At 34.3% G+C, this 27,829-nt stretch overlaps 3 protein-coding genes and 1 long non-coding RNA gene across 5 annotated transcripts; 2 read left to right on the top strand and 2 right to left on the bottom strand.

Annotated features, from left to right (window-relative positions):
- Window positions 1-683: 683 nt before the first annotated feature.
- Window positions 684-13,053, bottom strand: LOC130469323 (uncharacterized). 2 transcript variants are annotated; one of them, XR_008929786.1, is made up of 3 exons: window positions 12,851-13,047; window positions 12,678-12,735; window positions 684-1,010 (listed from the first exon to the last, which is right to left on the bottom strand). It is a non-coding gene; the product is annotated as an uncharacterized lncRNA (long non-coding RNA). The 2 variants fall into 2 exon arrangements; XR_008929787.1 differs by lacking the exon at window positions 684-1,010 and adding an exon at window positions 6,338-6,696 and having other exon boundaries at window positions 12,851-13,053.
- Window positions 8,209-12,168, top strand: LOC110783073 (putative disease resistance protein RGA1). Its single transcript, XM_021987368.2, has one exon. The coding sequence runs from the start codon at window positions 8,594-8,596 to the stop codon at window positions 12,002-12,004; it is 3,411 nt and encodes a 1,136-aa protein (XP_021843060.2). The 5' UTR covers window positions 8,209-8,593; the 3' UTR covers window positions 12,005-12,168.
- A 7,408-nt stretch (window positions 13,054-20,461) lies between the features above and the next one.
- LOC110783044 (uncharacterized) lies at window positions 20,462-21,309 on the top strand. Its single transcript, XM_021987339.2, has one exon. It carries the CDS (start codon window positions 20,556-20,558, stop codon window positions 20,976-20,978), a length of 423 nt encoding a protein of 140 aa, XP_021843031.1. The 5' UTR covers window positions 20,462-20,555; the 3' UTR covers window positions 20,979-21,309.
- A 1,821-nt stretch (window positions 21,310-23,130) lies between these two features.
- Window positions 23,131-25,654, bottom strand: LOC110783072 (uncharacterized). The gene has a single exon (XM_021987367.2). The coding sequence runs from the start codon at window positions 25,562-25,564 to the stop codon at window positions 23,393-23,395; it is 2,172 nt and encodes a 723-aa protein (XP_021843059.2). The 5' UTR covers window positions 25,565-25,654; the 3' UTR covers window positions 23,131-23,392.
- Between the last annotated feature and the right edge of the window lie 2,175 nt (window positions 25,655-27,829).

Genomic DNA, 27,829 nt, shown 5'->3' with positions numbered 1-27,829 from the left:
CATCCATCATTTTGTTTTGTTTTTTTTTTTTTTAACTTTTCTTTATTGTTTCTATGATTTACAACTTCTAATAATGCCTCTTCCACTCCACTTTCCTTATTCAACATCAAGTTATTAATAGTCTACTATACTCATTAGTCAGTAGCGGATCCAGGATTTGAGAAATGGGGGTACGAATAAAAATTCTTATATTCTACCAACGGAAAAAAAATATGGGCCCAATCCCGCTATAAAAAGGCACTACTACAAAAATGGGCAAAGAGACCCATCCAAAATGGCCTAAGAGACCCCATATGGGGGGTCTCTAGATAGGGGGGTCTCTTTTATAAAGAGACCCCCTCATCAAGAGGGGGTCTGTTTGTTAAAAACAAGAGACCCGTTATTTAAGAAAAGGGGTCTCTTGTGTCAACCATATAAAAAATAATATAGGAGGGGAAGAGACCCCCTATTAGAGATATGGGGTCTTTTGTAACTAAAATTCAGACCCCATATTTAAGAAAATGGGTCTCTTTGATATTTTTAATATTTTTTTATTCAACAAATTCAGATCCCCTATTTCACCTAACGGGTCTCTTTGTCATGTTTTTATTAAAAAAAGATGATTTACTAGAGACCCACTATCTCACCTAACGGGTCTCTTTGATAATTTTGGATTTAAAAAAAATTATTTATGCTGACATATTTACCCCCTTTTAAATTTAAGAAAAACAAAATATTACACTCAAATACAGATAATTTATTCACGATTGATCACATCCATAAATCTAAAAATTTAAGCTTAACAATATAAATCTGTATTACTTGTGAGAACATTAGAAATTATATATCCAACTTGTGAAGTCTCAAAAACGAGGGAAATTTTTCTATCCTATTGTACTGAATAAACCTCTTTTGTGAAGCTTCACTTGTTAAAATCATCCCCTTTGGTTCTCCCATTGTTCCACTTGTGTGCAGTCATCAGTCTTGAAACTCCAGCTTCCTTCCTTTGCATGCTCGAAATATTCTCAAAGCTGACAATGGTGGAGAACCAAAATAAAATGCATCTCAGTAATTGACAATTAAACTAAGCAATCAAAGTCTTAACATATTATTTCTCCATTTACCAACTCTTTAGGTAGTTAAACTTTGACAAGCATTACATTATCTGTATAGGCATCAAAACATATCATCATCAAGTCGAGATCAAAGACAGTTTTATTTTTTAGAGTGAGACACTCTTTCAATCATCCAAGACAATGCACATATCAGTTTAGACTATTGCTCGATTAAATAATTAAACAAAACTGTGAGCATGAGAGAATCTGCAGAATAGTAACTAATAGTAATAACCCACTGCCACTCCAACAGATCAGTACCAAACACAGATCTAGGTAGCTATTTGTATAACTTGTGATCATTAATGCATAGTTTAAGATTACCTAAACAGTTTCACAAACGAAACCTACGAAATTGCCATCAACCAAAAAACAAATTATATGAGGAGAAAAACACAGTGCGGAAGTATGAGCAAGCAAAAAATTCATAGTAACTTAAGGTATCTCACAGGTTTGCCACGATTACCAACAAACAAAAAATTCATAAAAATTCATAGTAAAAATTCACTTTGCCTCTTGATTGCCCTGTCGGCTGTCACAAGCACCTCTTTTGCTAAACTCTTCTGTAAGACCTTGTGTTATGTATATTTCAAGAAACCAATCAGAAATGTTTGACAGTTAGAGATAAACGATAAACGTACTAGTTATGTATATTTCAAGTCTTACTCTGATTAATCTTACATAGTGGAACCCAAGTGCCCAACAAATTGTAGAAAAACCTTAATGATTATGCAGACCTAAATCGCTAAAGCAACCCCCAACCTTTTTTTTTTCTTGATGGCACCAAATCGAAAATTGTGCCTTTTCACTTAAGTCCTGTTGTTGATTAACAACATGGATATCTCCATGCTTTTAAAATCCAGAGATGAAAAAAAATGAACATTAGCTTACGAAGTATAGACAGACTTTAGGACAATTTTCCGCTTGAGTGTAGAAACCTGTAACCTACGGAGTAAAACCTAAAACATGTCAACCCATCCGCCACATAAGAAATATACCTTCCATCTCAATGTTAACCAATTCATAACTTTTCCAAAGCAATAAACAAGAACACTTATGATCTATTAACTTCTAAAGTTGCTGTTGTTGTTCCTTCTGGAACTAACCCTGATCAATTCAACGAGCTCTTGTGGTCCAAGGTTCATCTTTCTCCATACTCTCTTTTGGAAATTTGCTGTTTATGAATTTATTGAACCAGAATATTTCAAATAGGTTCGGCTTGACTGACATGTTCTAAAAAACAAATTCAAGTCTTAGCTAGCTTATTTGCGGAGTTAGCAGATAATCTCATCAAACTACCAGTGGGCAATGATGGGCGTTAAAGTTCGATTACTTTTTCTAAAGTTGCTTCTCATTTCAACAATGTTTACATTCAAGTTAAGAAATTGGTTGGTTGTGATTGTCAAATTATTGTTTTGAAAATGAAACTTGCTAGTTTGCAGTGTGGACAAACATAATTTTATGACTACATCACTAGATGATTCCCCATGATTTGGAGGCAAAAAAAGTAACTGCTACTTTCATAAACACAACAAATCAACTTATTTCCAAATAAACATTCACAACATACCCAATTAACCCAAACAGATCACATTGTTCAAAACAATTGGAGCAAAACATACTTAAAGTGTAAAAGAAATCTGTCCAGAGGCAACAGCTTTGCAGGTTCATTTTCACAGAAAAAGCATTGCAAATTCTCAAACATTCAATTAAAAGGAACACCAAATCAAACAATAAAATTGAAAATGGAGAGAAGGAAAATGAGCTTAAAAGATTTGTTACCGAAAGTTTCTTCAACTTCTCTTTGAGATTTAGATTCATACATTCTTATGTTACGTTAAATCTGACAACAACACCAAAGAACGGTAAGAGCAGCTCCAGCGAGGCCACATAGTGACTTCGACGAGTCCGCCGGAGGTGAGAGGAAGCAGAGGAGTGAAACGAGTGAAGCAGAGCAGGGGAAAGTAGAGATCAGCAGCATTCAGCGACGGCGAAACATCAACGGGGTTGGAGCACTTCTCGCCGGAATTTAGTAGGGAATCTAGAAGGGAAAGTTAGGGTTTCATAAATTGGGGGTTTAATTCAATTTTTTAATGGAATAATTTAGTAGAGAGATTACCAGTTCATGAATGAGTAGCAACGATAGCGTTAACAACCACCATAACCCCAAGCAGCGGCGAACCAGAGAAGGAGAGCAGAGAGGATTAGATGACGAAATACGCATTATTGAATCAAATTCAGATTTCGGCAAGTAGGGTTTGTTGTTAAATTCCGGTGAGGTGCTGAATTTAGTGAATTAGGGATATATAGATTGATTGAGGAACATAAACCTGGGTTTTGGTTGTGAACAAAGGAATGAGAATTTTGGAATGGGTAGATCTGAGAGGAGGAGTCAGGATTGGTTTCCTGGTTTCGCTGGTAGGAAGGAAGGGGGAAAGGAATTTAGGTTTAGGTACCCTTTTTTTTTTTTTTTTGGACGAAATGATTCCAGTTCCTATGACCATCTACATCCGTATTAATTAAATAAAAATAGGGAGCAGACCTTTTATGAGACTTAACAGGTCTCTTTTTTTCCGCCTAGTGGACCCCTCCACACATAAGAGACCTCCTATTTATTATAGCGGGTCTCTTGTTTATATTTTATTGTCTAATGAGTGGGTCCAGGTTAATATAAGAGACCCGTTATTTGTAATATTAGGTCTTTTTAAATAAAGAGACCCGTTACCTAATGTAATGGGTATGTTTTTAGGGATCTCTTTGAACATTTTTGTAGTAGTGAGGATCCAAAAAAAGGGTCTACTTTCGGTATTTAAAAAAGCGTCAAAATTACATTCGTTGTAATATTTTAGTCCAAATCATTAAAATCTAAACCCACCGCTCACTTCATTTATATTATCAACGATTTACTAGTCTTTCAATATATTCGATAAACAATAGAACAATTAGAAAAATAAAGGGAGTAGTGAACTGTGTATATAAAAACCATTAATGAAATTAAAATCATATTAAATTTCAATAGAAATGAAAATATTATTCTTCACTATGTATATGACATCTAGCAGTGTGTTCACAAATTTTATTTTTTAAAAATTATATAACTCATACAACTAATTTTAGCTAAGTACAAAAGTGAAATTCACAAAATGATATATCTATGTAATTGAAATTAAATGAGTGAAAAAGAAACTCACAAATGATATAAGTAAAATCATTAAAGAGTTGAAAGAAGGGAAGACTGAAATCAATAAATAGTTAAACGGTGGAAAAAATATTAAGTGCTAAATAATGAGAAAGTTAAACATTAAGGAGCTAAATAAATGGGAAAAAACGTGGTGAAAATAAGAGTTACCAAGATTCGAACCCTGCAGCTCTTTGTTCCAACATAATGAGGCTAAACCGTCAACCAACTGAGACAAACTCATATATGTGATACATCATAGAAAATTTAAAATATATACACAATGTCTGTTCCTATTATATATTTTTCCGCGGATCTAGGGAATGGGGGGCGACGGTACCCCTTGTACCCCCCTAAATCCGCCACTGTCATTAGTCTCTTCCACTCCACCTCTTTAACATCCAATATTTATTCAACATATAAATTTTATATTTTTTCAACCTTCAAACTACTACTCTATTTAATTCATATATTACCAAAAATCAGAAGTGCTCACTAATTAAAAGTTCAAAAGACATCTGAACAACTACTATACAACCGCCCATTCTATAAACGGGCTCAAAAGCTAGTTGATTTTTAAGAAGACTTATACGAAGTATAATCTTATGCGCTTATTACTTAGAGACGTAGGACTTGAAAAACATTGTCATTAAGTTGTAAACTCTACGGATGAGTACATTAACAAATAGATTAGTGATACATACACAAAAAAAGGATGCGGTTTATTTTATCATTGTAGCACAAATAGAGATAGAGCTATCCTTTCACCATGTTTGTTCTTAGATGAATGTATACAAAACATGACACGTACACACGTTAGTACGTTACAATTTACATGTTCAAACCAGATAGTACTTGGCTCAAACTCTCAAAGCCTCACAATTTAGTCAACTGAAGAAGTCTTGTGAGTTAAAATGTTGCCCATGGAATTGATACGGATACGGATACGGGAATATCTCAGAAACTTCCCAAAAGTTTGAGGGTTTCGTTAATTACCATGTGAAAGTCTAAGTTCTTACAATAAATAACTCCATATCTAGAAGTACAAATCTACAGCGTCGGTGTTATGAGTTCAAATCACAAATGCAAGGAAAGAGAGCTCACAAGTCACAAATGAAATGTCACCCATGGCATTGATCTATACACTGTAATATCTCAGAAACTTCCCAAAACATTCTCCTACAATAATAACTCTAGAACTTAGAAGTATAATTCTACCGCGTTGGTGATAAGAGTTCTGTTATAACGAAAACAAGAAAGATAATAAAGAACACATAGATTTAACGTGGTTTAATAACAATGTGTTAGCTACGTCCACTAATAGAGGAGAATGAAATTTTAATAATCTTCAGGAGTACAAATTACTGAACACAACTGGGTTATGACCTTAAGAACATATTATACAACTAGTTATGACTTATGAGTCTTATGACCCCATGCTGAATTGTTCGAAGGAAAACAAGTTCAAAACACAAATGCAAGAAAAGGGGACTCACATTGTCACATGTGCAAGTAAAAAGGGCTATAGTAGACTGTCCATTTATTTGGTTACAGTAACCTCAGAGAGCAACAAGTCCCTTTGCTACACTTAAATTGACTTACCTTGAAATTAACATGAGCCTGACTTTGGTGTTCGTCTTCTGGTGGGAGTATTGTAGTGATTGAAGTTGGAAATTATTGCGACACCTTTAGTCTAAAGACAATTCTCTCAGTAGTCATTATCGTCCCTTATTTTTGACTTTTTGAACACATTGTCTAGTACATTTTACATAGGCCCTGTTTGGTAATTAGATTTTAGCGTTTAGCTGTTTACTGTTTGTATTAGCAGTTAGTTGATTATCTTTTTATTTAGCAGAATTGACTGCGGATTTGACTAGCTGTTTATATAAACGTGTTTGGTAACACTCAGAGGTTTGATAAAAGTTGTTCACTATTTAATTGTGCAAAAAGACACTTATGGACATTAGTATTATTATTGTCTTTTTAATTTTTTAATAATCAATAATTGTGATGTAAAATGTGATTTGCTAATTTAGAAAATATTATACAACTATAGAAAACACAAATAAATACCACGTAAATCATAATTATTTAATATGTGATATTATTAATTACCAATAATAACAATAATACATTAATAATCATCTTCTCACATCATACACAAAAATATCAGAAAAAACGGAGATAAAAAAAACATCAAAAAAATGGGCATGAAGAACCCAAAACCCACCCCCAATAGAATCAAAGCCCATTAGGTAATTACTAAGTAAAAGGAATAAAAGGAAAAAAAATCTTCAAAGTCCCAAACCCAAACCCAGACTCCACTTCTGTTCTCCAACAACGCATCTTCGTCTTCACCTTCTTGCCATCTCCGTCCGACATTCCTCCATCCCCATCTCCTCAAATATCTACTATTTTCCACTCCTAAAATATTTCCCATATTAATTATCAACGGACATCAACAATTCAAGGACAATAACCGAGAAGTAATTTGGTAGGGATTCAACTTTTAATTTTAATTTCTTCAGGTATATCAAGGGCGTGTTCGGCGGTAGCGTTTGAGACAGCGGGTAGCGTTTTGACGCTACTTATAAAATTTATAAGTGTTTGGTAAAGTAGCGATTTAGGTAGCGGTTAACGGTTGAGGTAGCGGTTGGGTAGCTTTTGTCAAACGTTAAAATTAGTAGCGTTTAAGGTAGCGGGTAGCGTTTGACAAATTTATAATAAAGTTTTAAATAATATTCTTGCTTTTATTTTTATTTTTATAATATCAACCGCTACTTTTACAGAACACTCATATTAGTTACCACTACTTTGACAGCTAACCGTTACCCGTTACTATTCACCGCTACTCGCTACTTTAACCGCTACCCGCTATTCAACCGCTACCCACTACCGCTAATTTTGCCGAACATGGCCCAAATATCCACCAAACAAATGTTTTCCCCCAATAATTTATCATTGAATATCCAATTAAAAGTTTGATAGTTTATTTTTATTGTTCATATGAAATAGGTTTTCCGGACTTTTTTTTGGGTTAGATTTATGGTGGTTTAATTGTGAATTAGTTTGGTAAATCACCGATCAATTGGAGTTGTGGAGATGTAGCTCAAGGACTCGACAGGGAGGACAAGATCGTCTTTTACAATTTCGTACTTACAAAACTCTCAACAAAACGTTGCTGAAAGCAGCGTGTTGATAAATGGAGGTTTTAGGCCAAAACTCTAATTCAAACCTCTTTCTACCAAACACCACTATTAGACTATTTGACTAGTCAAACCTCTAATAGTGGTCCAAACCTCTAATTTTCTCCAAAACCTCTATCTATCAAACAAGGCCATACTCTTTCCCGAATATGACATTCACAAACACAGATATTCCGTTTCATTTGGTATGGCAGAAGACGTTTTTAATAAATAATGATTTTCCATAGAAAACATTTTCTAATTTAAAAAGCAATTCCAAAAAAATTCCTTTCTTTGGTTCCTTACAAAAAAAAATTGATAGAGAAAAGAAAGAAAATGAGAGTAGATTAATGGGAAGAGAAAAGGAGATAATGAGGAAAAGTGGTTTCCCATCGAGAGATTATTGGAAGTTTTACACCCCTCTTATACCAAACAACGGAGGAAAGGGAAAATCCATTTTCCAGGAAAACGTTTTACACCAAACCAAGCACACCCTAAATCTCCTTCTTCTGATTCCATCTTAATCCTAATTAAGCGTTTTGGGGAGTACAGGAGAAGGCAATTGAAGGAAAATTCAATGAACTAACATGTAATTAACAATATATGGCGTAAAACTAGTGGAAACATCTTACTTGAAAATTCAATTACTGTGTTAGCAGGATCATATATATTTTATTTTTTTATTTTTTTATTTTTTTTTGATAAGGAAAGAAAATCAAGACAGACAACCATACTTATCCTTTCGGATGAATTACAATGGACTCAGTGACTACCGGATAAATAAAATTAAGACAAAGAATACAATGAAAATACTAGTCGGACCAGATCTATAATGAGTTGCAACTTGCAAGTGAAGAATATTCAAAAGATTGGAGCAATCAGTTAACTAACTTCTGAAACCATCAATAATACAGCTACCACGAAAAAAATCTTACACTTATTACTTAACATTTTCTTACTTCATAAATTTCAATTCAGCAAACCACTCATTTTACAAACACATTGCTACTGCTAGTCTGCTACGCCTTAATTTTCCTATACATCTCTTCTCTTTGAGCTTCCATCATAAAAACCCGAATCCATATTCACTGTTTCTGTCCTTAAAAATCACCAAAGAAAAGAGAGTGAGTAGTGAAATGGCTGAAGCCATACTCTGTGAAGTTGCTAAAACTATTATAGAGAAACTGGGTTCTGGAGCATACAAAAAACTCGTTTATGCGAAAGATCTGGATTCCCACATTACAAGCCTTCAAGAGCTTAAGACCACCATCGAAGCTACACTTGTTGACGCAGAAACTTTGGAGACTTGCAGCAATTCTCAACAAGACGTGCTCAACAAGCTCAGGACTGCACTGGCTGAGTTAGATGATTTCTTGGATGAACAGGCAGATAAAGTCGAGTTGAAACAAGTTATGCGAGGAAACAAATTAATCAAACCGGTGCGCTTGTTCTTTTCTGAATCAAACCAGCTTGTTTCCCCCTTGCGAGATGCTACAAAACTCAAGACTATCTTGAAGAAGTTTGACTGCATTGCAAGGAACCATGCCCAGTTTGGTAGCATAGTTAGCAGTCCATCTTTGAACCAGAGTCGAGGAAGGGGCCTTCAAATGGCTACCTCTTCAATCCTCCACAATTTGGTTGTGGGGAGGGAAGGAGACAGGAACAACATTGTAAGCATGTTGTCTGAGGACTCCATGACTACAGAGACTGTATCTGTTGACTCCATTTTTGGGATCGACGGAATGGGAAAAACAACATTGGCTCGGTATGTGTTTAATGATCAGAGGGTGAAGGGTTGTTTTGATGCACACTTCTGGGTTTCAGTAACTCCGGATTTTAATGTTGAGGCGGTGCTGCGAAAGATCATAGATTGTGGTATGGGGGAATTGCCTCACAATTGCGACGCGGTTCAGCTCTGTCATCATTTCATTCAAGCAATTGGAGGGAAGAAGTTTCTGCTAGTTTTGGATAACATCTGGGATCATGCCAGTCTAAGAGAGAAATGGGTTAATCTTAAAAGTCTGCTAGAGTGTGGGGCTAAAGGGAGTAAGGTTCTCCTTACTACCTGTAATAAAAAGGTTGCTAAAATTATGGATTCTGTCAACCCTTATCAGCTTAGGGGTTTAACAGAAGAGGACTCTTGGCTTCTCTTTCAAAAGATTGCTTTTACACAGTACCAGGAACCAGGTGTGGAGGCAATTGGGATGGAGATTTCAAAAATGTGTCCAAATATGCCCCTTGTTATAAGAAGTGTAGGCGGCATCTTAGCAAGCAAACATACAATTCAAGAATGGCAGGCCTTCAGAGATGAACAACAACATGCAGATTTTGCTTCTTATGGGGATGTAGTTGAGCATACGCTTAAACTTAGCTACAACCACTTGGATGAAAATTTGAAGCGTTGCGTTACGTATTGCACCTTATTCAAAAAGGGAGGCTCATTTCTTATAGAACAAATGATCCATCGTTGGATTGCTTTGGGATATGTTAAACCACAATTAGGGCAAATCTTGGAGGAAGCAGGAGAACAATATATGTTGAGTTTGCAAGATTTTGGGTTTCTCCAAATAAGTTCGACTGATCCATTCTGTACAATGCATGATGTGATGTATGAGGTTGTTCTTTCGCAAGCTGGGGTCAAATACAAGGTGGCAGATTCAAACACAGATAAGTTTGACCAAAAGGTTCGTCATCTGTCTATCTGTAATGTGGCGACGAACTCAAATTGGGAAGTTCCTTCTTCAATATTCAAAATCAAACACCTAGAATCTTTCATCAGAGGTAATTCTTATTATTCTTATATTTTTAAAGGTAGTAGGATAAAGGCGAGTAATTTGTCAAGTTGTTATAAATTAATATCAAAATTTCAAAGTTTAAAGGTATTGGACCTTAATGGGGTGGGGATAAAGGAATTGCCAACATCTGTAGGTGACTTGTTCTGTTTGCGGTTTCTAAATTTGACTGGAACTGATATAGTGAAACTCCCAAATTCAATCACGAAGTTAGTGGCTTTACAATCACTCTACTTGCGAGATTGTCCCAACCTCGAGGAATTGCCAAGGGACATAAGCAAGTTGGAGAATCTGAGACACCTTTTGTTACAAGGGAGTGAGAAATTGAGTCGTATGCCGATGGGATTGGGGAATTTGACAAACCTTAGAACATTAGATGTGTTTATAGTGAGTGAACAGATGGCTAATGTGGGAAACTTAGCAGACTTAAAGCGGCTCGGAAATCTAGGTAGAGAGTTGAGTATCATAGTGCATAGAGAGTCGAAGTATATAACGTCATCAGAGATCAGTTCAGTAAACTTGAAGATGAAAGGAAAGCTCAAGGATTTGTATATAGATTTCAAGAATGGAACAAAAGAGGATGAGAGGGTGTTAGAAGGTCTTCAGCCCCCTTCTAATCTGAAGGTATTAAGCATAGCGGGTTACGGAGGGGAGAGGTTACCAGGCTGGATGATGGATCAGTTAGAATGTTGCCTTCCCAACTTACATGCCATCTGTATAAGAGATTGTAAAGCATGCAGATATCTCTGCTCCTTTGGAAGGCTGCCTTATCTAGATTTTCTATGTCTTAAGTGGTGTGATAATGTGGAGTATATAGAGGACAACACTAGTAGTAGCAATGCTAATAATAGTGATAACCTCGTGGATGATAAGTTACCCCCAGCTCCCTTATTCCCCAGTCTTGTAACACTTGAAGTTTACGGAATGCCAAAACTGAAGGGATGGTGGAGGATGTCCTCTTCCCGTGGAGAGCAAGATTCAAAAGAGCTTCTCCAGGTCCAACGGCATCAGAATCATAATGTGGTTAATCGGAAGCCTACATTTCTTGCATTGTTTATGCTAATAGTGTTCTACGTGAAGTTAGCTATTGCAATTGCAAGGCAACAAATACACAATTTCACCTCTCTTTCAGTTTTCAGTATGCCGAAATTAAAAGGACGGTGGAGGATTTGGTTAAGTGGTGATGAAGATTCAAGAGAGCTTATCCAGGTCCAGAGTCATCATCTGGATAATTGGAAGCCTGCATTTCCTAAATTAGATATTCTAACAGTGGAAATTGTGGAGTTGGCAATTATAATAACAAGGCGACAGATACACAATTTCACCTCTCTTAAGCATCTCCGCATCACAAATGATTGGAATGTTGGGCAATCTGATCCACAACGACAAGCACTTACTCTCCGAAGTAGTTGTTTTTCCAACCTTCATAGTTTGCGTTTCAGGGATAATAAAGAGTTAGAACTTCTTCCGGAGAATTTTCAAGATTTGTTTCTAGGGATGTCTTCCCTAAAAGAACTACGTTTCGAAAGTTGTGAACAGCTCAAGGCAATACCAGAATGGATCGACAACCTCACCTCCCTAACAATGCTTAGTTTGACAGAATGCCCAAGATTGGAATCACTGCCCCAACAAATAAGTAACCTCCCAAACTTGAAGACACTTCAGATTTGTGCATGCCCCATACTTACGGAGAGGGGAAAGAAGCGAGAATACTGGCCCTTCATTAAACATATTCCTCAAATATTTACTGATTAATGAGAGCCTTTGAGAAATAAAGTTCTTAATCAAAGTGTTGGTTGTATTTTCTTTGCCAAATAACCTTTCTATTTTTCATTTTATTTTTCAGTTTACCCTCAATCCCTCCTCAGAATGTACTGTAGTGTTTAAACGTGAAAGAATAATGAAAATATATTATATAAGCAGTAATTTTGCAAATTTGTTCAAATAATTGCAATATCAAAGCTAAACAAGATACTTTCGTTTGAATAAAGGACTAATAATTCCAAGTTTAATGCAGTCTCAACTTTCTGCTATTTCATTTTAAGGCCGGTTGCCTAATTGACTACTCCGTTGATAATTCAACTGACTTAACTGAGAATGTTTCTTTTCCCAAAAAATATAAAAAATTTGCAGAAGCAAACAATTACTAATTGACACTTCTACGAGTAGTTAACAACTGTCAAATTGATGGATTGTGTATGCCAAATTCTTTTTAATACAAATAACAGACCATCATCAATTCATCACCGATCATGAACTGAAAAGAGGTATAGTATTATGTTTTAGGAAATTTTGTGAAACACTACCTTTAAGTTTGGTGATTTAGTGTAAATATGTTCATTTTGATAGCAAAAATCCAAAAATTCAATTACGCATTCAGGTTTTGAAATAGAAGTAAAATTGAAGAAAATTAGAGAACGAAAATTACCTTGACATTGAATATCTGCAACTCTGCCAGGGTAGTAGCAGATTAGCGATTCATGGACCTGAAAGTTTGAATTGTACAATTATTATTATTTATAATTGAATTGTCGGCAATGATCACAAACAAAGAGAAGGGGAAACTGAAAATGGAGAACTAAAGAGTGCAATTGTGCATACCAGATTACCAGGAGATTTGGAGAGAGAAAGTGGGACTGATTCGCCGGATGTTCAAATCGGAGAATATCATCACTGTTTTACGAGTTTACGACTAACTTTGATGGAGAGAGAACGAGTGATTCGCCGGATGTTCATCGGAGTTTTACGATTAATTTTGACGGTGATTGATGGCAATTTTGTGTGGGTTTGGTTCATGTTCAAATATTTGGGATGGGTTTAAGCCCATTAGTCTTTCATTTGCCGGCCCAATGACCAGAACACTTACACAAGCTCTCATTTCACTTCACCGTATTTTTATCCAACTTCAATAATCCGACATTCCCACTCATACTAATGCTTTGTCTTTCAATTGAATTTCACTAGAATTAACTTATTTAAACTTACTTTCGGTAAAAAAAAAGTATTTGTGTGTTAAATTGTCTCTTGTTGAACCTGTATGAATTGAACTTATATGTACTTACATTAACTTACATGAACTTATTTTTGCTGAAATAAGTTAAAATAAGTTGAAACAAACAAACCCTTCGGGTAATAATTCAGTCACGGTTGCGTCATGCCCACTTGATTCTCTATGGAAGGTAAGATTCAATTACAGTAATTTGGTTTTGGTATGTCAAGTGTGTGAGCATAACTTTTCGGTTAACCATTACACCGATAACCTGTTTAAATGGTATAATTACGGTTTAGAAAATGCCGAATGAATCTTCTAGACCCAATACATAATGGAAACCCTTAGTAATATACTAATATGCCATGTGTTCGTTATTTCACAAAATATGCAAGTTTCAGCTCAAAATTAGGCCCTACTCTCTCTCTATAGATGACATGACATGTTTCTAATGAATCAAACAATGACGACTTTCCGCGACTATCTGTTACGAGTTACGACGGATTAAGAGTGATCTTAGGAATACTTGTGTTATACCAAACGTGTGTGCCAAGAATGATTGGGAACACACCCTGCAAACACAAGTGTTTATGAGGAAATTTATATTTCCAACCCCTTTTTATAGGCTAAAGTAGAAACCCTCGTCCACTAGAATTATAGTTGCTTCACAAGTCTAAATAATTCTAGTGATTGTTACATACCGAAATATTATCGACAACTTTTGTGTAAGACCGCCTTACCGAAAAGACCACTTTAATTGATTAACTAATTAGATTCATTGCTTAACTATTTGGTTTAAGTGCTTAACTAATAGATTTCATTGCTTAAGTATTTGGTTAGGCAATACCAGAATGGATCGACCGCATTATATAAAAATATGTATAATACTAGTTAGGCGGTCGATCCATTCTGGTATTGCCTAACTAAATAATGTGGTTTTTTTTTGTAATACCGCATTATATAAAAATTTGTATAACACTATTACACTACACCACAATAACCTTTCAATGGCGCTTTTTTCAATGAATTACAGCGCTTATTAAGCGCTGTTAATTATGGGCGCTGTTAAAATAATGACAGCGCTTTTAATAAGCGCTGTTAATGTTGCCTCATTTAGCAGCATTAAGTATATAAGCGTTGTAGATGCTCAGTGCAAGGAATGGGGCATTGTAACTCCAAATTACTGATTTATTTTTGTAAAAGAAGCAACAACATACTTATTTTATACGAAGGCTATTTATTGATATATTTTGTTTAACAATTAATATACCAACACTTGCAATTTAAAATAAATATCTTATCATAATAATACAATATACAATGTTTTAAATCCATTAACAACGATTCAGTATAAACAACAACAACCATTTCATATCTCAATTACATTAAATAAACATCTCATGTTTATCAAAAAAATAAAAAAAAATAAACATCTCATAGGTTCTTTTCCCTCAGGCGTGGTTTATTCTGATTTGTCGTTAGCTATCCACACTGCAAGAATACTCCTGGTGCTTCAATATCAGGCTGCAAAATTACGTGGAAACATTCGTTGTTAGTCACTTGTTAATTATATAGCATGTTCTTCAACAAAAAAACATGAATGCAAGTATAACTTGAGAAGGTTTTTGAGGTCTGCCGAGGGACCTCTTGCAGAGAAATAAGCAAGTGTTGGTGCTGACTTAAATGTGGGGACTGTTATTGTAGCTAAGATTGTTGAAACCGAATTTCTTAACAAAATTATATTACATTAGCATATAGTCTTACTATATCAAACAATGAATCATGAGCATAATCTAGGATATACGAAATATATCTTACTCAGTCGCGTTAAAAGCATGATTATTTATTTCAATCTTAGAAATGTAAACCCGTTTCATCATCTTTAGGGATCTCCAAATCTGTACCCAAAGAAGCAGGGAAAGAATCATGGGTGAAAACAATACAATCCTTTAATTGACAACCATGAAATTGTTCACTGGGAACAAAGAAACTCTAATCTCTAGTGATAAACAGCACCAGATCAGGGTCACCAAAACTCTAAATTGGCCTGAATAAAACAACCTGACATACTCCAAACAACATGCTCATAAACCCTCAACATGTCCTTGTTCCTCGCAACCAAATACAGTTTCTACAAAGATGATAGTGAAAAAGTTGTGACAAGGTGCATTTAGCAAGTTTTTTTTATTAATCAAACAAGGAGAGGAACCTCCAAATCGAATATCTAATACACATGCACTTTTTGTCTTGGATTATTTAAGCCTTATATGAATAAGCAACTGATTTGTATATGCAGCAACCAACAAGCAAAGAGCTTTAAAACTCAAGGACTATATGTCAGACACGAGTATACAAATCAGTTTCTGCATATAAGGTAAAAGGATTGGGTAATTAGAACTTGGAAAATATTTGGTGAACTGGAATGACATTGGTGTTTGAAATGTAGTGAAAATCATATATCACTGAAGTCAGACGGTGATACACCATCAGGATATTCTGTTGGCAACCATAAGATTCAATTTTAAACATTAGATGGAATTTTCAGAGCATTGGACGGTGGTATACAAGTTAATAGCATTAAAGGTACATCAAAACCAAACCACCCAACCTCTCTAAGAGACAAATACCAGTTCACACTTCACTAAACCTTCAAGTGGAGAACACCAGTACATGGAACAAGTAGAGATTATAAATTTAGTCATTATCAATCCCAAAATCCCCAGCAAATCAGCAATGCAGGAAATTATCTATTAATAATTGAATCAAACATAGGATGTATATATATAAAATCATAATCTAATTCACAATATCAATAATAACGCAATTAAACAAGATTAAAATCAAATTATACCGGCATTCGGGAAGTAGCCAAGTAGGAGGATCTTTTTGTTTATCCTTGGGATTGTTCAAATCCTCTTAGAAGCCATCCAATTTAACCTAAAAGATTGATAAAAGTTCACTAAATCAAGTCATATCTTTAGCTAAAATTATCGAATAAAGCAGGTCAGAATCACTAAATTGGGGAAAAACATCAAAATCAATAGAAATAAATAAGCATACCCAAGTAAATAAACGACAATTCACACAAGCAAATTCGCAAATCACAATTAATAAACTTGTGAAACGCAATTAAATTAAAAATTACAAAGACACGCATACTAGTATATTTGTTGTTTGATCCCCTCACTTTCAGAGATAAGTCGTCCATTTTCTCTTACAAATCACTTGATTTGCGTCCAATTTTATCAACCTCTTTATTACAACTCGCCCTCAACTCAGCATTTCCGACTCGTCCGAATCAGACCTCTTCTTCTCTTTCGCTTTCCTGCTCTCGGAGGTTTTCATTACTACTAATTGAATTCTTTGGGTTCGTTCACAACCGTAGATAAAGGTTTGTCGGAGAAGAAACCAAATCGCAAATGACCCTCAAAAAATTTCAGATTGAAGGAGCTTGGATAAACTTCGAATTGAAGGGAACTCGTCCGAAAAATGTTTGAATTTAATTAAATTTGGGATTAGGAAAAATTGAGTTTGAGGGAATTGGGACTGATCTTTCAGTTTTTTCGTGCAGTATTTCGTGGGTAAGTGGGAAACCATAAATTTAGGTTTTTTTTAGTTGATCTTTTTTATTTAAGTAAAGATTTTTGGGGATGCTTTGGCAGCACTTTAATAATAAACGCGGTATTATCAAGTGCAATACAACATAATGCGTTGTTATTTGAAAATAATGATAGCGTTTTTTCATAAACGCTATCAATTAAGTGTTGTTGATATAAATGACAGCGTTTTTTCATAAACGCTATCAATAAGGTGTTGTTAATGGCTCATTTTGGTGTAGTGTTAGTTTTCTAATTATAATTTTACATAAACTAGGAAACTAAGTCCAACATATTGAACTAAGGAATACGTGCATGCAATATTCCATTGCAAAGAATAGATCCCACAAGAGCCTTAATTGGCAACACCTTCTATTGTAGCAATTTGGTATATGACTAATTATCTGATGTTGACTCCGATCTTCGATACGAATCTTCGTCGATTTAATCAAGTTGTGTTTAATTCCTAACAACGTGTTTTATGGAACAACAACTTTTGTGTAAGACTGTCTTACCGAAAAGACCACTTTGATTGTTTAACTAATTGGTTTCATTGTTTAACTAATTAGTTTCAGTGCTTAACTAATTAGTTGCATTAAACTAATTGGTTCCAGTGCTTAACTAATTAGTTCCAGTATTTAACTAATTGATTTTATTGCTTAACTTATACTACCTCCGTTTCAAAAAGATCTTTACAGTTACTATGTGCACGGACTCCAATGCAATATTTTACTACTAATATATCCAATTTCGTATGTTAAAAAATTATAAAAATTTGATACTCTGATAATACATCCCGAGACCAATCTAACAAGATCTTACATGTAACGTTTTAATGTATATAATGTTGAGAATTTACGGTCAAAGTTTTTATACTTTAGACACATTTTTCAAAGTGTAAAGAACTTTCTGAAACGGAGGTACTATAACACTAATGCGATCTTTTGTGTAAAAACGCCTTATATAAAAGTTTATATGTATGGAATAGTACGATAGAATTGGACGTCAATTACAAGTCTTTTTTAATATGACAACTTGTATGTTGTATGATATGATATATAGCTTACAGGATGTAATAGACGAAGTATATACTCAACGTTTAACATCCATACAAAGTCAACCATTTCTTCCTGAACTGTAAACCATCTGTTTTTAGAAACTTTCACTCCATCTTCATCTTCTTTAAAACCCATCTTTTCCTCTCCTCTTCATCCACTACTCCACCTTCAACCTCATATCATGGGCTCAAATCCAGAGTTAGTAACCCACCAAGGAGGATGTCATTGTGGGAAAATAAGATACAAATTCAAATCACCACAAAATGTAATTGCTTGGAAATGCAATTGTTCAATGTGTTCAAAAAGAGGTAACCTCTCATTCAGTGTTCCATCACATAACTTTGAGCTTCTTTCTGGAGAATCAAACATAACTACTTACACATTTGGAACTCATACTGCTAAGCATACCTTCTGTAATGTCTGTGGAATCACCTCCTTCAACGTCTCGAGATCGAACCCCAATGCCATCTCGGTTAACACTTGTTGTGTTGATGCAGGGACGCTCATCCATGTTGAGATCAAGAATTTCGATGGTATCAATTGGGAGCATACTCATTTCTTGCTTACTGGGAAACGCTCTTCTTAGATCAAGTTCCGTTATGGTTTGTTTTTTAAAGTTGTTAACAAGATTATTTTATTATGTTTTATACAACCTATACTATATATTAAAAAGTGTTTCTACAAACTTCTACATGTCACGTGTCGCTCTCCCCTCAATCCATAAGTCTATGCTGACCTCCTGTTTCAAACACAAGAGCTTTATTCAATTGAGCTATAACCTTTTTCATGTTATCTTTGCAAAATTATTATTAATATAATATTAAATAATTATCTTGTGAAAAAAGAATTCAAACATAATTTCACTAAAGAATACAATAGTTAATTGTTATACACCTAATAATATGGGGAATCGCCTGAGCCCGAATACTAGTTCTTAATTATGCCCGGTGCACGATAAGTATTGTAAGACGGATATAAAGTTAATATTTAAAGTTATCCAAACTGATTACAAGTTATCCCGATATAAATGAAATTTATTTATTTCTTAGTGCTAATTTTTTCTTTTTAATAAAAATATTCCTTCAAAGTCACTCATGATGTACAAAGGTTACTATGCAATTCTTTAAAAAGTTCCATAAAAAATTACTTTCATAATATAAAAAGTTAATCAAAACATGTTAAAAGTTACCAAAAATTGGGTAAAAATTATCCCGATATATAATAAATTTATTGTACACGCGCGTACCGAATGCGTGCAAGCCCTATTGTTTTATTTTGTGTGTACCCTATTCACTAATTAAATACACCTTTAGTCCCAAAATATTTACATATTTTATTCTCTCTTAATTACTTTATCCACTAGCTTTGTTTTTTACATTCACCTTTCTTTTTACACATTCTCTCGTACTTTATCCAACATTCTCTTAAAGTTATTCACTTCAGCAATACTCTCTAGGCTTTGTATTATATTTGTGCAACTAGTAAATTTTAACTTGTTGCGATTAATAACAAAAATTAGAATAAACTTATCTCGCTGATATATGAATCCAATGAACAATTATTGCATCATGAAATACCGATGTCCTGAAATTTATGGTTAAGGTATTAAGGTGGTTATTTGAATGGAGCGAAACTGAACTGGACTGGACTAATATAAATGGAATTGAAATAAAATAAATAAAAACAAAATTGGTCGGGCCTAATTCTATAAGTGATATATATTTTTTTTAGTAAATCATATTTAAAATTCTAACTTCCCACTTTCACACCATCAATCATCAACCAATTGGTGCATAAGACACACCAAAAATAACACGTACATATCATGTACGGGTGCATCTTGATTTTTTTTTTTTTTTTAAAATACAATATTTGATACGTATACTTATATGGAATGAATAAAAGAAGAATTAAAGTAATTTGCATTAGGAAAATATTAAGAACGGAATTTTATAACTCCATATTTTGGTCAAATCAACATTTTTTTGGTCAAATTATCATATATCAACCATATAAAATATATTATACGTAAACGAATTGAAGTACATACTTCATACGAAGTATTAGATTATTAGATGAGTACGTTCAAAATTTATTAATTATACAGTAACTTTAGTAAACGAACTGAAATACATACTTCATACGAAGTATGAAGTATTAGATTATTAGATGAGTACGTTCAAAATTTATTAATTATGCAGTAACTTTAGTTAAATAAATATTCCAATCAAATAATTCCTCTGTTCTTATTTAAATGACATAATTATTTAGTCACGTTTGTCAATGCACGATTTCAAACATTAATATCATCAATTATGCATACGAGTAAATTATAAAAAGTTGATATTTAAAATATATTTATTGAGACGAATTTAACAAGATCCCACACGACTATGTTTTTACTTAAGTATAAACCACAAAAAGAAGTCAAAAGGAACTTATGTGAATAGTGTCCAAAACCTTATTGTGTCGTGTAAATAAGAATGGAGGAAGTATACGATAAAAAGTTAGTCAAATAATTCACCTAATCGAGTTAAAGTTAACAAATGCCCCACTAGATTGACCAACTTTATCAATTAAACAAATGTCACTCGATTGACCAACTTTATCAATTACCAAGATCAATCAACAATTTCTCAAATTAAACTCCCTCCTCCACTCTAATGAACACCAATCCAGACTCAAATTCAATAACCCACACAGGTGGATGCCATTGCAAGAGAGTAAGATGGAAAGTAGAAGCACCATCTTCCTTAATCGCATGGAACTGCAACTGTTCAACTTGTTCAATGAGAGGGAACACTCACTTCATCGTACCATCCAATCATTTCCAGTTACTGTCGGGAGAATCCAACATCACAACCTACACTTTTGGGACCCACACTGCTAAACACACCTTCTGCAATGTCTGCGGCATCACCTCCTTCTACACACCTCGTTCTAACCCGGATGGTGTTGCGGTTACTCTTGGTTGTCTTGATCCGGGTACTTTGACCCATGTTGAGATTCGGAGCTTCGATGGTGTTAGTTGGGAAGATTCTTATTCTCAAACTGGGATTTCTTCTTGCTCCAAGATTCAATCTTGATTGTCTAATTTTGTTCCTTTTTTTTGTTGGAATTGCAAATATTGTTGTTTGTTCTTGTTTCATCTTTCTGGGTTTTTTTTTTGGGATTTGTGGATTGTTTTTCTTTTTCTTTTTTAATCTTGGAGGAAGATGGATAGACTACTCCAATCGGTTTTAAGATGGATCCCGTTGTGCTTAGATGTGGCCAATTTCCCCTCTTGTATGGGCTTGTATTCGCTCCAGTGAGGTTTTAACCTGTTACCTTGTGATGTATGCCTGTATGTTGTTGTAAAAATATGCTACTGTTGGCTCAATCCTTAATGGTCAAAATATTCCCTCTTGTTTTGCCTCATGATTCCACTATTGCTTCTACTGTGTATTATTGTGAACTCATGCCCAATTCTATTCAACCCGAATTAGAAAGCAGAGATACCTTCTTAGAGGAATTAAGAAGTTTAACCTCTGAGATTGAGATTTAGTGTACTAGATCTCAAGAGGCTACTAATGAGATTATTGAAGCTAGTAAGGCTACTCTTGAGAGATTTAGAAAAATTCAAGAAATTATTGAAAATAATAATTTGAGTTGTGTTGGGGATGAGGGTCAACTGAGTGAACCCATATGTAACCAAGACTGTGAGGAACTTATAACGGAGGTTGAGGATGAGTTAGAGGATGATGATGTGACTGTTGGATCAATGGATGAAGGATTTTTTGAAGCTGAAAAGCCTTATGTTATAGAGCAAGTCCATGAGGAAGTTGAAGTTGATAAAACCCTTGTTGTTGTGTCAACCCCTACCCCTCATATTCCAAGTCCAAGAAGGATTATTCTTAGCCCCGTTTACACCGCTTCACTCCCCTTCTCTTTCCTCATAAAACCTTTGCTTGAGGAACTTCCTCCTCCCCCCGAAAATCAAAAGTTCAATGACCCCAATAGAGTCTGTTACTCTTTGTGAATCTTTTGCAGGTACTTGAAATACTTACAAAGAAGAGGTGGGTGCTTTGCAGAGAGCTTTATATGGTGAAGTGTCGGTTCACCATGAATGCCAAAATACAGAGAGAGCTATTTCATTAACCATTGTGGTTGAAGAATCAATAGTCCGCAAAAACAACTTCCATAAGGAGAGTATGCCTACTTTTTCTTTTCCTTCTTTTTCCTATTCTTCTTTTATTATTGTTTTTCCTTTTTTTTCTTCTTCTTTTAGGCATCCCACTCCTTACTGGCATAGAGTTCGTTTGGACTTTATGCAATTTTGTTGTTGATTATCGTGCATGTCCTGTTGCACGAAAGATGTGCCAGTGTGCATGATAAGTTTCTGCGCTCGCTGGTTGATTATTTACTAACCAAGGTCGAGCGGAAGGCATAGAAGACTTGGACCCGGAGGGGTTCAACGATTATTGAGACCCTCGATCTCCACTCCTTTGAGCACTGAGGACATTGCTGAGTTTGGCTTAGGGAGGTATGTGTTATTGCTTTCTAGAGTAGTTTATCGCTTTTGAAAAAAAACACAAAAAAAAAAAATTACGTTCCGATGAATACATAATCATGCTTCCCTGTGCCCCTTGATTGAAAATTGTTTTGATTCTTGGTTTTTGATGACGAGCATTGTTGATTTGCTGACCATGATTTGAGATTCGACTATTTTGATGCTTTAACATGAGTCAACTTTGACTAACTGTTTGTGGACTTGATGTTTGGCTAGTTGATTTGTTTAGAAATGTTGTTAGCTTCCTGGTATGTCATTGATTTTGAGTATTGGTTTACAACTGTTAGTAATGTTTTATGACTCACATGCATGCACATTGAGGAGGACGAAGGCATTTCTTCTTTTAGGTGGCCTTCAGACTATTTTAGATACATTTGTTCCCTTCTTTCTATCCATGTTATTGCATGTGCCCTTTTATTCGGTGACTAACCATATTACAAGCCCATTAAGCCGCATTGGTTACTAGTCCCAAGCTTGGCTTGGGGGAGCTATTAGTGATTGAGGCGAGGGAGTTGTAGTGTGCTTCATTTGAGCACAATTTGGGTATTGGAAAAAGAAAGAGAGTTCTTCTTTTTCTTGTGTGGTGGATTAGAAATACAATAATAATATGATGAGTAAAAGATGAGAATGTGAAGGATCCCAAAAGGGAGAAAAAGAAAGAAAAAAGGAAGAAAAAAGGAAATTGGTCAAAAAGAGAAAAATTCATTACTTTCAGAAAAATTCAAAGCAGGGCCGTCTTGAACTTTTCGGAGGCCCTGTTCTAATCTTGTCCAAATCTAAAAAATGGGGCCCCTAATATTTAAAAAAAGTGCGATAAGCAAAATATTACTTTACGAGCATAACAATTTTATTCCGAAAAATTTAAACAAAAAAACTTCATTTAAAATTTAAATAACATCTCAATACAAAAAACCTTTATTTAAAATTTAAATAACATCTCAATCATCTTTTCTACTTAAAAAGCGCCATTCGTCTAACACTTTTAGAAGCAAACTCATCTACCAAGTCTTCATATTGGACGGTCTCCAAAAGGTCGTTCTCAATTGCTATCAATGCTAATCCATTAAGTCTCTCTTGTAGCATGGTAGACCGCAAGTAAGACTTCAACAACTTCAATTTTGAAAAACTTCTTTCTGCAGATGCAACTGTCACAGGAATAGTCAATAAAATTCTATAAGCAACAATTGTATTAGGAAAACAATCTAAGCCTAAAAAGGTTAATATATCCATAGGTCCCATCTTTCCTCGAGGTAATAGTTCTCTCAGTAACTTTAGCTCCACATATAATTCATTCCCATCAATATCAGAATGCTCATTATGTTTCAATGCCTTTTCAAAATTACTACAACAAAACTTCAAACTTGCATCATCTAATGATTGTAATGAGTCAGAAGTAAACAAGAAACCAAAAATAACATCATAATCTTTATATTGCTCAAATCTCTTATTAAGAGAAACAATGGCTTGATCAACTAGGCAAAGAAAATAATTAACTCTAAAAGACTCCTCTCCGGATAACTGAACTGATGGGGTACTTGAATTTTCATCAAACTGTCTTTTTCTACGAATTATACGTCTTTCAGGAAATACTGGATCAATGTTCAAATCTAGGGCAATTTCCTTAGCATTTTCCAAGGCATTATAAAAACCAGTTTCTCTATATCCTTCAAAAAACAATATTAACCCCTTTATTTTGTCCATAGCAACATCAATAAGCATATCTTTTGATTGTAAAAGCTTGCTAACAATATTAATTGCAGATAATATTTCAAACCAAACAACTATTGATATTAAAAACTCAAAATCACCAAGCTCATTTTCTGCTAAGGATTTAGCTTCACTTTGTATTTTGGAATCAATTTCAGTTAATTCCGATACCTCAAGTAAAGCTTCTCTAAAAGATGACATTTGAGATCTTATAGCTTTGACACTATCTACACGACTCTCCCAACGAGTGGCCGACAATGATTTTGGGGTCAATCCTTTTACATTATCTTTTAAAATTTGCCATCTCTTAGTAGAATTGGAAAAAATTGTATAAATGCGTTGAATAGTTCCAAAAAAATCTCTAGCTTTACCACAAGAGTTAGCCATATCACACAATGCCAAATTAAGACTATGACAACCACAAGGAGTATAAAAGGCTCTCGGATTTATATCTAAAAATTTCTTTTGCACACCTTGATGTTTTCCTTTCATATTTGACCCATTATCATAACCTTGTCCTCGCACATCAAATATATCAAGATCAAGATTTTTCAACTCGTTTTGTATAACATCAAAAAGTCCTTGCCCAGTAGTAACATTAACATTTAAAAATCCTAAAAAAGATTCCTCAATGGTAACAGAATTCGAAGAAATATTCACATACCTTATTATCAAAGACATTTGTTCTTGGTGGCTAGCATCAGGGGTACAATCAAGTATCACTGAGAAATACTTTGCTTGTTTAATTTTTTTAATAATTTCAGTTTTAATTGCAGAAGCAAGCAAAAGTATTAACTCATTTTGGATGGTATGTCCAAGATAATGAACGTGAATATCATCATTTGTAATACGTCTTACATGCTCTTGGATAATTGGGTCAAACTCGGCTAACATTTCAATTAAGCCCAAAAAGTTTCCATTGCTATTTTGATACAATCTCTCATTAGAACCACGAAAGGCCAAATTATGTTTAGCAAGGAACTTTACTATTGAAATAATTCTTTTTAAAACATTGGTCCAATGCTCCTTCTCTTTCTCAATTAGTCTTTGAGACGTTTTATCAATAGTTTCATTCTTATTGAGTCTTAGGCGTAACTCATACCAAGTGGCCATATTCTTAACATGTTCCATGCCTATCTCATGCTCTCTAAGTCTTTCACCTATGTGTGCCCAATCACTAAAACCTTCATTCGCTAATAACCCTCTACCGATCCCTTTTTTAAAAACTTTGCAACAAAAACAAAATACTCTATCAAGTTCTTTGGAATAAACAAGCCATTCTCTATCGCACTTTTCCCCATTTGATAAAACTCTAGTGAACAAATTAGCAGTAAATCGTCTAGAAAATTTATCTCTAGGACCCTTCACAATGGAAGAATCTCTTTTAGGACCTTTCATCACTACCAAATCAATCATTTTAGAATCAAGAGCATCCCAATTTCTTGGATCAAATATATCAAATGTGTGTTCAAATGGGTTTGTGTGCTCTACATTATCATTACCATTATCCTCCCGATTATCATCTTCATTATGAATAGAATTATTCAAATTAGTATCACCGTTTTCAGGAGTAACATTTTGATTATCAACATTATCATCTTCAATGGGTACATCACCTACATTTTCATGATCAAAATTTTGATTTTCTATACCAACATTCTCATCAATAACCACATTTTCAGGAATTTCAACATTAACATTATCAATATTTTGATTTTCATCAATATGAACACGAGGCTCTTTTACGACAAACTTATCAAGAGACCCTCTTTGAGAAATATTGAATTCCTCTTCTTTTCTCTTCTTTTCACGTTTCTCATATCCAGATTTATGCTTTCGTTTAGGAGGCATAATTAGAAACTAAATAATATTCCAAAAATTATTTAACAAAGAATAAAATACAAAAAATGCAATTAAAAGTAAAAGATGGACCGATGCAACCTGATATTATCGGCTTATCGTCTTATCGACTTCTCCTAATCTTTACTCTTTAGCTTCAAAACAAAAGAAGGAAATAAGGAAATAACGAAAGTCAGTAATAACGAAATAACGAAATTTTGACAAAAATAAAACGAAAATAACGAATTAAGAAACGAAAATAACGAATTAAGAATCGAAAATAACGAATTAAGAACGAAAATACCGAAATTTTGAACGAAAATAAATCGAAATTAACGAAATTAAGAACGAAATTCTGAAAGAAAATAAATCGAAAATAACGAAATTTTGATAAATAACGAATTAAAATAAGGAACAGTAAAATTTTCGGAAATTCAATTGAAAAATAAAAAAATCGAAAAAATCAATTGTAAAATAACAAAATCGGAAATTCCATTGTAAAATGACGAAATTAAGAAGAAAATACCTTTGGCTCTGTGAATCTTGTTCTTCATCTTCAACAAATCAATGAATCCCCAAATCTAAATCTGATAATTTTTTTCTTCGAATGAAAATATGAAATTGATGATTTGTTTGAAAAAAGTAGAAGAATTTAAAGGGGGAAAATCTAGCCGTTTGTTGCGAAATTATCGGTTCCATTGATGGCAAAATCTTTTTTTTTCGGTCAAATTGATAATCTGATGTGAAATTTCAGTTGAAAATTGAAAACAATATTTTTGGAATTGAGATTTTGGAATAGGAAAGAAAATTAAATTAGGGGAGATGAATCATGGTTATTGAATGGAGTTATGGAGATTGAATATTGAGGAAGGAAAGTAGGAAATTAAATTTGGGAAGTTGGTGAGGTGATTGATTTTCATTTTTCAATGCCATGAAGCCCATGATTTTCGATTTCCTAGAAGTTGAATTGAATGTCTAAGTCCTAACGTCTGTTTCGCAATTCTCAATTAAGAGCATTTTCTTTTCTTTTCTTTTTTTTTAATAGGTAGTTGGACTTTTCGATTGGGCCCTTTATTTTTGGGTGGCCCTGTGCTGTTGACCAGGTTGCACAGGGCCACCACCGGGCCTAATTCAAAGCATCGTTTCATTCAAATATTGCAATTCATTATTATCGTGAGTGATTGGCCTTATAGATGAAAAAGGTGAAAAAGTATGGTGTGGTTCGTTTGTTACATTATCAAGTATTGAGTGGAAGAGTTGTGGTCATCATTTATGTTTGATCATGGGTTTTGCTAGGATATTTTTTTTGTTCCCCAAAGCTAATGCTTTGAGCTCACATTTTACCCAAATTTATCATACCCTTACCTAAGCCTAACATTACCAGCTTTGAAGACCTTCCAACCTTTGTGCATAGAGTCATATTAACGTGTAAGTAGTTGTTTATCAATACAAGTTATGACATGACATATTCCGAGTCGACTGTTAGGTTGAGTGCATGTCCTTTTAAACCCACGAGTTTTGTGAGTTTGGGAGGGCATTGTTCACATACATTATTGGGAGAAGAGTGAACGGGTACATCTTATACCCGCCACATAAATGAGTGAAGAGTGTGTGAGCACTAGTCTTGAATTCCATGTGCACTTGTGGTTTGCTCTGCTTGACGATTGTTAGGGAGGATTTATGGTCTAATAGATTTGATAGGTTGACATTGATGCATACTTGTTGGTTTTACCTTGAATCGTACCCATTGCTTTAAGTTGTGTTTGGGGTGAAGTTGATTTATGTATTCATCGATGATTTCTTTTCTTAGGGACAAGCAAAGTTCTAGGTTGAGGGAGATTG

Source organism: Spinacia oleracea, chromosome 3, assembly GCF_020520425.1.
Source record: "Spinacia oleracea cultivar Varoflay chromosome 3, BTI_SOV_V1, whole genome shotgun sequence".
In the NCBI taxonomy this organism is placed as follows: Eukaryota; Viridiplantae; Streptophyta; class Magnoliopsida; order Caryophyllales; family Amaranthaceae; genus Spinacia; species Spinacia oleracea.
Note: the sequence above shows the minus strand (reverse complement) of the source record. Positions and strands in the feature narration are given on the sequence as shown.